Source organism: Mustelus asterias, chromosome 3, assembly GCF_964213995.1.
Source record: "Mustelus asterias chromosome 3, sMusAst1.hap1.1, whole genome shotgun sequence".
In the NCBI taxonomy this organism is placed as follows: Eukaryota; Metazoa; Chordata; class Chondrichthyes; order Carcharhiniformes; family Triakidae; genus Mustelus; species Mustelus asterias.
In genome coordinates, this window is record NC_135803.1 from 120,869,794 (window position 1) to 120,883,154 (window position 13,361).

Here is a 13,361-nt window from a genome sequence, read left to right on the forward strand (position 1 = left end):
GAAATCTGTGAAAAGAGCATGATGCAGGATTGTCTTAAAGAAGGAAAGAAGTTTTAAAAAAAATCTTTCTGGGGTATTTAATTTAACTGGGTTAATTTGATCCAACTGTCTTGTCAATTTTCTTTTAAGTGATTAACAGAGAATTTCTCTCCGCAATCTGCTTTACTATTTGTATGAGCAAAGAACACTAATTCAAATTTTTCTCACCACCATCTCCTTGCTCAATCTGGATAGATTCCGAGCTTTCCCACTGTTTCAGTCATTATTATTCCAATTACTTCACACTCTGTTCAGTTTAAATGAAACTGAAAAAGTTTGGCTCAGTGGCAGCAGTCGTGCCTCTGAATCAGAAGGCTGTGGGTGCATAAGAATGTAAGAAATTGAAGCAGAAGAAGACCGAGCAGCCGGTCAAGCCTGCTCTGCATTCACTACTATCATGGCTGGTCTTGGACTTCAACTCCACTGTCGCACTAACACCCCATATCCCTTGATTCCCTAAGGAGGCGATAGCTTAGTGGTATTATCGCCATGACCACTATTCATCCAGAAACTCAGCTAATGTTTCGGGTTCGAATCCTGCCACGGCAGATGGTGGAAATTGAATTCAATTTAAAATAAATTTGAAATTAAGAATCTGCTGATGACCATGAAACCATTGCCGATTGTCGGAAAAACCCATCTGTTCGCCAGTGTCCTTTCGACGAGGAAATCTGCCGTCCTTACCTGGTCTGGCCTACATGTGACTCCAGAGCCACAGCAATGTGGCTGACACTCAACTGCCCTCTAAAATGGCCTAGCAAGTCACTCAGTTCAAGACCAACTAGGGACGGGCAATAAATATTGGCCAGCCAGCGATACCCATGTCCCACGAATGAATAAAAAAAGACCAAATATCTGCCTTAACTATGATGGTACTATGATGGTGGACCCACAGCTCTCTGGAATTGAGAATTCCAAAGACTCACGATACTTTAAGTGAAGAAATTTCTCCTCATCAACACTAAGTGATTTGGCCTCTTATTCTGTGACTATGCCCCTGTTTTCCAGATTCCCTGTCAGGGAAAAACAATTTCTCAGTATTGACTCTGTCAATCCTTTTCATGGTATTGTATGTTTCAATGAGATTACATCTCATTCTTCTAAACTCCAGACAACATAGACCCAATTTGCTCAGCCTCTCTACATAGGACAACCCTCTCATCACAGGGACTAATCGAGCGAAGCTTTACTATACTGCCTCCAATGTAACCATGTTTCTTTCAAATGTAGGGACCAAAATTTTACACAGTATTTTAGCTGCCATCTCACCAAAACTCTATCCAATTGTAACAAGATCTATTTCTTCTTGTAGTTGTGACAACCCATACTTGTCTTCTTTAATTGAGAGATCAGGAACTTAGTTGCTGATGAACCTTGGGTCTCTGCGCATGTACCAGCTGGGAAATGTCTGCATATATGCCATTTTCTTTTAAGCTCTCCAAGCCAAGAACTGGCCCTGCGCATGTTTGCAGAAGGAAAGAAACAGAAAATGCAAGTCAAGTGACCTGACATGGAGCACTATAATAATGACTGTGTCTCGGGGGGAGGGGACAGGGAGAATGCTGCAACCCAGGTAGGAACAATGGGAGAGATCCCAAATAGGTAGTCCCAGATAAGGGATGAAGATGGGATTCAGGAATAGGCCCCATTGCTAAGAGAAAGGAGCAGAGAAATAGGCTCCAAATTAAAGAAAGATTTATAAGTAGTAGACTTTAAATGACAAGGGCATGAGAGGAGCCCTGATGACCCAAGAAGGCAACCGAAGGTTGATGACTCCGTGCTGCAGGTCTTTGGGGAGAAGGTACCCCTTTGGACCAGTGGTGTTTCACTTGACACAGCCAAAGATCTAAGACTGTATGTGGAAGATGGAGTTTGAGTGTACTTGGAGATCCAGGGGAAAGAAATCACAGGGCAGATAGATAGAACCTGCAAAGTGGGTCTATTGAAGCCATCCGAGTGGCAGCAATATTCAGAGAGAATTCTAAGTCAAGATCTTCAGATAGGAGATTGGAAACCCTCATGAGAATAATGAAAGTTTCAGTGAAACTGGTTGACTCACAATATGACAAACATCTGGTTAAGTTGTTGAGAAATCAATTGCATCTTTTTTGATCGCATCGATCATCCATTGTATAGTGTGCCTGAGCACAGTTTGCCTTAATTAATTCACATGTGCCTCATACTGACCCTGAGTGTTAAGAGTATAAGATAGATATTGTAAATTGCTTTAATTTTCTGAACGAGTATAGTAAATTTTATTTTTGTTTGTTCAAAACTCATGGAAACTTCTGGCTTTATTTGTATAGTAAGCGCCTTGACTCTCAAACTTTATCTACTTTAAGCAAAACATTATTGGTCCCTAATCAAATCTCCCCCATGTCACTGGTCTGGCTAAGGATGATAATGCACTCCAATCCCCTTAGAATGAAGGTCAACATGCCATTTGTATTCCTAATTGCTTATTGTATCTACAAGCTAACTTTTTCTGTTCCCTGTATGAGTAAACCCAAGTCTCTCTATCAACATTTAAAAGTTTCATGCTTTTCCATATGTATACTGATGGCACCCAACTCTAGCCACTGCCTCTTTCATCATCTCCACTCTCTCTGTATTATCAGACTGCTGTCTAACATTCCACACTTGAGCAGAAATTTTCTCCAACTAAGTATTGGGAAAACTGAAGCTATTGTCTTCAATCTCTGCTACAAACTTTATTCACTATGTATTGACTCCATCCCTCCTCCAGTAACTTTCTGAGACTGACTTAGAATGTTGACAGCTTTGTTTTCATCCTTCACCCGGAGTTGAGCTTTCAGCAACATATCTGCACCATTTTTCTTTTAGCTCTTGTTGACATTTGTCAGATTCATGTCCCCTTGAACTCATTCTGCTTCCCTGTTGTCAGCAGGTAGTAACTACCATATGTCTTGTTTTTCTGATCGGTTTGCTTTCTTTTTAAATCTGCTCTGATTATTCTCGGAGGGTTTCTTAGTCCAACTAAAAGAGTAATTCAAAGGAACACTCCTTCCCTTAGAAGATTAGTCAATCTTCATGGTGGAAACCATGAAGAAAATAACAAAGGTACCAACAAAATTACCAACAAGCTTCCATTTTTTGTAGCTTTTATTGTTATACAATGGAACTAACACAAATTAAATGTTAACAGAATCAAGATCCTTCAAATAAAAAAGGTAAATTTCTCTTTAAATGGTCCATACAACAAAGATATGTATTACACAACCACAAGTATTCCCCTTCATCATGTTTGACATTGTGTACCTACACAATTCCACAGTATGCTATTCTTCATTCATACAAGGTAGGCCACGAATCCTATCCAACAACAGCCTTCACCTCTGACTTTCACGGATATGATCATCATCAGCAAGGCACAATTCTACTAACCTTCTTTCCCTTGAGTCACAGCAGTCCTGATGGTGCTGCTTTCTAGAGTTTTTTCAGTCAACCAATCAATAACAATCTGGTTCAAAGTTTGGCGGCTTCAGGGAAAACTTCCAACTCTTCAGTATCTCCAAACTATTCACATAGTTTTCCCAGGTTTTAGATGTGTTTTAACCAGCTCTCACATTGCCTCCAGGAGCTCCTGTCTCTATTTCTGCCAAACAGAAAAATAGATCTCTTCCTGAGAGTTATCTGATGTTTCACGTCATAGGAATTCTTTGTGTTCCTCTTCAGTCCCTCTCGGCTTTATTTTGTGTAAGCAAATGGGCCTTCACCCTCCAGCTCCACTGCTTGTCGCTCTCCTTTCTGTTTGCAGCTCTCCTCTGTGTCAGCCTGACATACCATTTCTTTCCTAATTTCCCTCCTATTTGTACTGCTTCGAGGTCAAGGGTCGCCAGGTCACTTGGACCAGTATTTCTTATTGCCCAAGAAAATCGCAGTGGATCCCTTTACATTTGATGCAAACTCTTAAAAGCAATTGCAGATGCCACAGAACTGTGAAATAAATTACAAAATGTCCTCACTGTACTGCTTCTGTGTCCAACGCTGTCACAGTTGTCAGTGCCTTAAAATAGGTGTATTAAAACTTTTCAGTGTTTGTTTGCCTCTGTAGGATCGATATAATTGTACAATCAGAGGCATTTCAGTTAACTGGCCTGGGATTGAACATTGCTCCTTAAGTGATAATCAAAACAGAGAATGCTGGAAAAACTCAGCAGGTCAGGCAGCACCTGTGAAGAGAGAAACAAAGTTAACATTTTGGGACTGTGTGACTCATCTTCACAGCTGAAGAAGAGTCATTGTCAGGAAAACAGGTAGTTTTAACTGATCTACACTTGTATTGTTAAAAATGAGAAATAATGCATTGTTTTAAGTGGGTTTAATTTAGTGTTTCTTTGTAAGGAAGGGTAAACTCTAGTTAGATTCTTGCTGGACAAAGGTGTTTGTACATGTGGAAATTTTGATCAGTTCAAACTGTGCTTCTATTGTGCTTAGAGAGGGTTACAGCGTGTAAAGTAAACAAACTGGGAAAAGTATAAAGCCATTGCTTAGTAACCAGGGCATCTTTAGGGTAGGAATGCTTTTTGAGTTTAGTTTTAGCTGGATTTATAGCAGTTGGGGCTAGGACGCCAGAGTGTGAACAGCTCTTGGCTCTGCTAGAAGCAACCAAGCCATACAATGGAGTAAGATGTGCGAAAGCAAGCTCCAGGGGAACTTAAGGACAATTTGTTTTAGAAACCAGGGAATGGAAAAGCTCCAGGGATATTGAGGTACAAAAAAGAACAAAGGGGAACTGCCTTGAGAACAGGGTACTGCTCACAGACGTCAACGTCAGACCTGAGATGAGAAGAGCTGATGAGGTTGGCTATAGACAAGCCACATATCTGAAGCAATCATAAGGTTTGGTGTACATATTTCCAGTGTTTGGAGCAGTGATATTCCGTGCGGACTGCGTACCTGAGGTTGTGTAGAATTTTGCAATTCAAGATAAAGAAGCCTGAAAGCAAAGATGGAAAGACTGGTGCTGGATTCCTTGTTAACGGTGGAGTGGAGGCATTGCTTGAAAGGATGGTTGGAAAAGCTGGAATGAATTCTTAATGCAAACAGCTGATGTGAAGCATTGTTTGAAAGTGGAATTTAGAAACACTCTTAACATTCATCTGGAGGGGGGGGGCGAATTTGAGGAGAAATCCACAGACAAATGGTTGAGTGGCAGCAGCCATTTGTTTAGAGGGGAGTGTTATCTTTGAAAACTGTTTACACTTGTGAAGTTAAGGGGGGAGAAAAGGAGTATTGTCAAACTTTTCATGTTTAATAGATGTTTATCATGTTATTAAATTAATTAATGGTCCTGTGACTGTTCCTCCACGTTTTATTTAGTAAGAGTTTTAACAACACCAGGTTAAAGTCCAACAGGTTTATTTGGTAGCAAATGCCAGGATGGCCTCAACCGGGATCTTGGGTTCATGTCACACTATCGGTAACCCCCACAGCTTGGACCTGCAGAATCTCACTGGCTGTCCTGTCTGGAGACAATACACATTTCTTTAACCTGTGCCTAATGCTCTCTCCACTCACATTGTCTGTATCTTTAAGACTTGATTAGCTGTAAAGATTCGCATTCTAATCAGTATTCTGTAACTTTAGTTTGTGTCTCTCTATGCCTTGGTTATGAGCAGATATCCACTCCATCTGACGAAGGAGCAGCGCTCCGAAAGCTAAATGGCATTTGCTACCAAATAAACCTGTTGGACTTTAACCTGGTGTTGTTAAAACTCTTACTGCGTTTACCCCAGTCCAACGCCGGCATCTCCACATCACGATCTTTTGAGCCAGGGTTCCATTCTGGGATTTTCCTGTCCAGTTATAACATCAATTGGGATTGTAACATCACTAGGACTCAACACGTTAACTCTATTTTCTCTCTCCACAGATGCTGCCAGACCTGCTGAATTTTTCCAGCATTCTCTCTTTTTATTTCAGATTTCCAACATATGCGTTATTTTGCTTTTATTTTATTGCTCCTTAAGAGCAGTTTCCCGTCAAGCTCTGTTGCTCAGAGGATGTTGCTTAAATTATTTTGCCGCCTTGTAGTGTTGCATTTGCAGTATGATGTACCATTTACTATTTGTACTCTGCATTCTTTCGATATGCCTCGTTTAAAAGTTCAATAAAATCAATTGAATATTTTTGACACAGAATTTGTAAATGTAACCAAAGTTTTCACAGGATTATGTGTATTGTGTGTGAATACTTAATGTATGTTGCCTTACTTCACAGCCACAATACTAAGACCACTTCATGGCTTGACCCAAGGTGCTTGAGCAAGCAGCCAAAACCACTGGAGGAATGTGAAGATGATGGTAAGTGTGTGAGATGTGCAGATTCCTGCAGCTTTAAAGTATTCACTTGGTTCCTCAGAAAGATTTATATGTTGCAACAAAGCATGATTTGCTGACAAATGTATGCCCTTAAATGCCTTTTGTCCACTCATAATTAGCTGTTCTAAAGCATCAATGACTTCACTTAACTACTTAATGGAATGTCACTCCAAGTTACACATTTTAGTGACTGAGTTGTGTACCTTCCATTTTAAAGATCACTTTGCAGTCCAAGAGTTTCATTGCAGTGTTTATTAATTCTGCTATTTGTAAAGGTGCTATCAACCCACTGATGAGTCAACATTCTGAGAAAATGAATGTAAATTCTTCAACGTGGAAGTTTTGCAAGTTTCCATGCCTACAAATGATTTGAAACTTTTATGAGTTATAGGTGATACTGTGCTAGTCAAATTGATTTTTTAAAAATCATTAATTCTGTTGAAGCTATTGCCCCTGTTTGCATGCCAACCTTGGCTCAGTTGGAAGCACTCTCACCTCTTGAATTAAAAGGTTGTGGATTCAAGTCCGACTCCAGAGGGCTGAGCACAACAATCTAGGCTGACACTCCAATGCAATAGAGAGAGAGTGCTGTACTGCCAGTGCTGCAGTCCTTCAAATGACAAGTTAAATCAAGGACATTGGTTGCCATGTTTCTTACATTACAACAGTGACCACTGTTCAAAAATACTTCATTATCTGTAAACTTCTTCGAGATGTCCTGAAGTCATGAAAGGTGCATAGAAATGCAATTCTTCTTTTCTTTAGAAAGCTAGCTTGAATTTGACCTTTAAATTAGTATTGTTCTTTGAGTAACTTAATGACTTTGGAAATAGAACAGCATGTTGGTTGTATTCTCTATTAGACTTTTTTTCTGGGAATTCCTTTCTTGGGTCATGACTGTGTTGTTCATTTATTTAAAAGTTACTGCATCCTTATTGCTCTTTCCATTTGGTAAGCTGTCCTCATTTGCAAAACTCATTTTAATTCTGGAGGTCTTTTGTATTTACGTAAGCGGAAAAAAAAGTAGTGGCATTTTAAAAAAAATGATACCAGCTACGTATTATTGAAAGATTAATTCGATAAACAAGGTATTTTTATATTGCATTTCCTTAAGCCATTTGAACAGGACAACCAAAAATGGACACAGCAACTTAAGTGGTGTGGAATGCTGGACATTCTTTTGAAAATCTGGGATTTTGGGGATTGCTTTTGTGTTTCCTGTTTATGTTCTTAATTGTGTGGGTGAACCTACTGCTATTGGGAATGGGATCTCTGCTTGTGAATATAACTTTGATTTTAGCTAAAATATTTTCTGTTGCTTTCTTCTGTCCTTGCTTGGTGCACTTGCCTTGGAGAAGAAGGGGTACACACAGAGGAACTGGACAGTGAAATAGGTAACTCACCGTATAGCACGGCATGCAGTCACTCGTATTTCAACAGATATTCACAAACCTCCTTTAGGTTTTTTTTCTGTGTTTTAAGTATAATTGTGATGAAAAGGAACCAGTGCTGTTGTTGGTTGGCTCAGTAATTGTATCTAACTGGAAGCTCTGTGCTTTAATGGAAAGCAACCTCAATATGTAATTTTAGACCAATCTGGCCTTCTGTAATCGATGGATATTGATTGGAAAAGATACAGCGCGCAACTATGTGGTTACTGTGGTCGATGGGATAAGTCTAAGGGTATGACATAAAATATGTCAGGAGTAAAAGGCCAGTATCAACAATGAATGATATGTGTGATTGCATGCTGCACGCATGCGTGCTTGTACGTACATACATTCAGCCCCAGGGAAAGACACACTGTAGAATAAAAACAGAAAATGTTGGAAATAATCACCAGGTCAGACAGCACCTGTGATGCAAGAGACCGAGCTAACATTTAAGGTTAGGAACTGAACTGGCAAACCTTAGCGATTAAACCATTTGAAGCATATACAGAGATAGGCAAATGGGGAAGGGGAAGAAAATAAAAGGGAATATCTGTGATCGTGTGGAAGGCAAGAGTGATTAAAGGGAAAAACAGATGATGCTGGAAGGTGGAAGGATTTGATAACAGATGAGTAAACAAACAAATGAGAGGCACTCTCGATCTGTAAATGGCAGAATCGTTACAGACACCAGACTTAATACCAGAGCCGCCTTTAAATTTTTCCCTAAATTGTCTTTTTACAGAATTTTGAACTTGCAAGTGTGTTTTTCACAAATAAATGATACTTTATTACTCAAGGGCTAATTGAGAGTGCCTCTCATTCCTGTAACCTTTGGTAATTTCTTATAGTCTGAACTAGTTGCCAACTGCTGCTGCTGGCTTCGTGAGCTGTACAGTGTGTCGCTGCATTCAGCTAAGGTTGTACCAAACTGAGTTGAGAAGTTCATTACCATCTAAATTATAAAAACCTTCAAGATGCTGTTTAGATAAATGTGTTACTCTGGGCAATGTAGTATAGTCATTAATGAGATGACAAACATAGATTGGTGTAGCTGAAATGCAAAATCTTATGAATATTTAGAGCAAAGGATCCTTTTTTGTTGCTACAATAATGTTTTCAAATTGATACACTCTCAAACTACATTTTATTTAATATCAATGGGTGCAGCATGTTTCTATCCATCGCTTTTTTTCTCCTGTATGTGCACAGGTGGCAAGACATCTAGAGTAAGTTTTCAAACTACCTGTCTTTTTAAACCATCTTGGTGAAGTTTTTATGCAATTACAATCTTTTTCCCATGACTCATATAAAAGGCAGAATTTTATACTCCCTCAGCTGTTAGTTTTCGGGTAGTAAAGTTCCCTGAGTGCCGCCACTGCTGCCCCCCCCCCCCCCCCCCCCCCCCCCCCCCCAGTCTGGCCGCAATGTTTTGGCTGGCAGGAGGAGTTAAGATGGGTGTTGGGGGCACCCTCCTTGGGCCTTGGGTGGCACCTCCATCACAGCTCCCTTTCCAGGTCAGGTGTCCCACCCCAACATCTGCTTTCCACATTGCCGCCACCTCAGGGGGAAAGCCCTCGCTGGTTGGAGTCATACCTGACAAAAAAGGGTGGTTGGAAGTTGATCATTACAGCTCTAGTACATCACTGCAGGAGTTCCTTAGGGTAAAATCCTAGGCCCAACCATCTTCAGTAGCCTCATCAAAGACCTTTCTTCCATCAAAAGTAGGGATATTCACTCATGACTGCACCCTTTGTGACTCATCAGATACTGAAGCAGTCCATATCCAAATGCAGCAAGACCTGGACAATATCCAGGCTCGTGCTGACAAGTGGCAAGTAACCTCCACACCACACAAATGTCAGGCAATGACCAACTCCAACAAGAGAGGATCTAACCATCATCCCTTGAACTTCGATAGCATTACCATGGCTGAATCACCCCACTATCAACGTCCTGGGAGTTACCATTGACCAGAGTCTGAACTGCACTAACCACACTGTGGCCAACTGAACAGGTCAAACACTAGGAATCCTGCGACCAATAACTCACTTCTTAACTCCCCAGACCCTGTCCACCATCTACAGGGCACAAGTCAGGAATGTGATGGAATGCTCTCCAATTGCCTGGATGAGTGCAGCTCCAATAAGATTCAAGAAGCTCAACACCATCCAGGACAAAGTAGCCTGCTTGATTGCTACCCCTTGCATTAACATTCAATCCCCCCACCTCTACAAACAGTGGCAGCCTTGTGTGCCATCTACAAGATCCACTGCAGGAACTCACTCAGGTTCCTTAGGCAGCACCTTCCAACCCCACAACCACTACCATCTAGAAGAACAGCAGCAGCAGATACCTGGGAACACCACCACCTGGAGATTACCCTCCAAGTCACTCATTACCCTGGACTTGGAAATGCATCGCTGTTCCTTCACTGTCACTGGGTCAAAATTCTGGAATTACATCCCTGATAACACCTTGGGTGTACCTACACCATGGGAACTGCAGCGATTCAAGAAGACAGCTCACCACCACATTCTCAAGGGAACTAGGGCTGGGCAATAAATGCTGGTCTAGCCATTGATACCCACATCCCGTAAATGAATTTATAGAAAAACATCTTCACCCTCCATCAACCGTGGGTTCTCCTTCCATACCTGGCCTTGCTCTCATGACTTCCACACCCATCTCCCTTCGTGCCCCCTCCCATCCATGCCATGATACCCTGCACCTACCTGGTGCTTAGACTGGTGTGACTCTTCAGGTGGTAGGGTGCCAAGAGAGGGAGTGACTCACAAATGAAAACAAAATTGGTCATTTAGTTTTTACAAATTGACCTCCAAACAGACTAGAATCAGTTCCCAGTTTTATGCTTGTGTAATAATTTGATTCCAACTGGATTTCACCCACTTCCTGAAGCTACATATCTCGGAGTGGTTGCAAAAGTAGAGGGGAAAGAACTGAATAGATATTAGTGCAAACCCTGCTCTAGTACAGATACACACCAACAAAGAAACTTAATTTGCATCCAAAGAGCAGCAAATAATTTGGGAAAGCTTCACTTTCATAAATTATTTCTAAAATCTGATTTATGCACAAATGTATGCATTTTTTTGGAAAAATGTTATTGGTATTTCTTTCAAACTGATGTCAGTGAGAAGACACACATGGAAAGCTTCTCATAAATGTTTGTATCTACCCAAATAATTATCATGTTCCAATGGCCATCAATTTGCTCTTTGTATGATCTAACATTTCAAGCGTACAGGTTCCCACTGGGCATAATCTAAATGAAATGCAAGTGCACTCAGGAGAGAGTTTATCACTTTGATTTGCTGCATACCTTTGTTTGTAAGGTCAGGTGATTGGCCATAGTCCAAGTGTTAAAGAGGGACAAGTGCTTTATAGCTTGACGCACACCATTCTGCATCAAGCATGGGGCAAGGCAAGGATGCAGCCCTCCATAATCTACTTCAGTTGGGAGAGGGATCGGAACCACACTGTTGGCATCATTCTGCATTATTGTTTAGCCATCTAGCCAACTGTGCTAACTGACACCCTTACTTTGTTGATATGGGTATTTTTAGGTTGTGACTCAATTGCTTTCACTTTTACCAGTACTGGGACTAATGTAAAGGAATTAAAAGGTAAATTTGTTGGCTATAGGCATACAGAGCGAGCAGATATTTTCATTTTCTCCATTGGAACTTGAGCAAGTTTCATCATACAGTTTTGATTTCTGGGACAGCCATAGCAAAAGTTTATAAATTTTAGTGCTGCTGCACTAAAATATTTACTGTTTGCCAAAAAACTGCCATAATATTGCATTTTGTGTATTTACAGTCTTTCAGGTGTAGAGGGAAGTATAGAAAATGTATTGGAAATGTGGTCTTCTCATACATTTCCTCACTAGTAGAGTTGAAGAAGTGTTGAATATATACCATGGTTAACAGAGGTGCCAAATGATGATGTATGTTAGCTCTGAAATGTTTTATATATCAATGCATATGTAAATTTGTACACACAGTTACCTATATTTTATGCATACTTAAAATGTAATTATTTCAAATATTTATTCCATGCTTCAGTATTTAATACGGAAGAACTATTTTTAGGTCTTGAGCAGTGCCTGATGATATATAAATAGGGGAATTAAATTTGGGGACTTGGCAGGCACAGAGTTATCCAACCATTATACCTATCTAAATGACACAAAAGGAATGTATCCCATTGCTTATTTTCTGCTAAAATCACGGGTATAAATATAAGTTCATGTCAAATTATTAGAACTAAAAATAAGATGAATTTGAGGCAGAATATTGAGGATTAAGGTTATATAGCAGATAATTATTAAAGATGTAATGTTTTTTGGAAGCAGCTGTGAATTATTGTTTTTGTTTCTATGGCTGCAGGGGCCATTTCAAACAATTGGCCTTGGTCCCCGTTCTCTGGTGGAGGGCTGATTGCCAGAGGAATATAGTGTTTAACCACATGATTATTTTTCTGACAGATGATGCAGGAAAGACAGCTTAAACAGTGTGCAATGTTCTGAAAAGCAGTTGCATGAAAATTATATTTTGTAATCTGACTGATGCAACTCACTTTCTCCGGAGCTCATACACCACAATTTTAACCATTTAATAACACGAGATGCTATTGGGAAACTTCATTTAATAGTGCTCAGTAGTACAGTTATATAATATGCCTTTATAGTTTACATGCCTTATGATCTCAGAACCGTGGATTTACATCAAATACAAATGGAGGGAATTAAGCCCTTACCTCTCTGTCTCCCCCTCTTCCCCTCTCTCTCTCTCTCTCTCCCCTGGCTTAAAATGAGCAATGTTGCCTATGGTACAAATCTATTGCAAAATTTGGCACTGTATTGGCAATTCTACTCAGAAGTCACAATGATGGCTGAGGCAAAAGCAGGAGGATGTGCTGCAATGCTTAACTATGCAGTCAAGAGATTGCTGCTGCAGCACATATTTGGATTAGAAGTGTTTTTGACTGGAGATTACCCAAACTGCATGATGTTGATATGGAAGGTGTTCAGTACCCCAGCGATAACATCCTTTACCATCTCAAACGCAAAAGATTGCCCAAAAAAAGGACTTGTGAAATCCTGATTGGTTGCTGTGGGAATTTTACTGCTATAAGATGTCCCCTGACACGCACAAATTAGCAAGAAAATGTCAAGTGCTTCAGGGTGGTCTTTTGGATTGGGGGAGGTCAGGATTACCAGAGCAGATACCAGGTTTTAATACACACACAGCAAGTGAATTGCATGTCATGGTAAAGTAAAAAATAGAAAATGCCGATCACATTGAGTACCTTTGACACAGTTTTCACGTTTGACCCATTTTTGTTTAAATATAGGCCACTGCAGCTTCCCTGGATAAAAACCTAGAATATTCTACAGAGGAGAAAAAAATTGCACCTCTTTCAGGCTGATGTCTGGGCTAGGTGGTTCTTGCAAAGATTTGGTCATATCTTTTATTGAGTCTTATTATTTATTTCAAATGTGGATATTTTGGCCTAACATTAT

General features: G+C 40.3%; 1 protein-coding gene across 9 annotated transcripts in view; it reads left to right on the forward strand.

Annotated features, from left to right (window-relative positions):
- magi1b (membrane associated guanylate kinase, WW and PDZ domain containing 1b) overlaps window positions 1-13,361 on the forward strand; it is a 458,604-nt gene that overhangs the window by 364,802 nt on the left and 80,441 nt on the right. For 5 of the 9 annotated variants that reach the window (XM_078209492.1, XM_078209494.1, XM_078209499.1 and 2 more), the window contains exons 6-7: window positions 6,283-6,365; window positions 7,742-7,777. In XM_078209492.1, the coding sequence (XP_078065618.1) occupies window positions 6,283-6,365; window positions 7,742-7,777 (119 nt within the window). The remainder of the gene's footprint in view (window positions 1-6,282; window positions 6,366-7,741; window positions 7,778-13,361) is intronic. The other 4 variants (XM_078209496.1, XM_078209497.1, XM_078209501.1 and 1 more) reach the window with 1 other exon arrangement.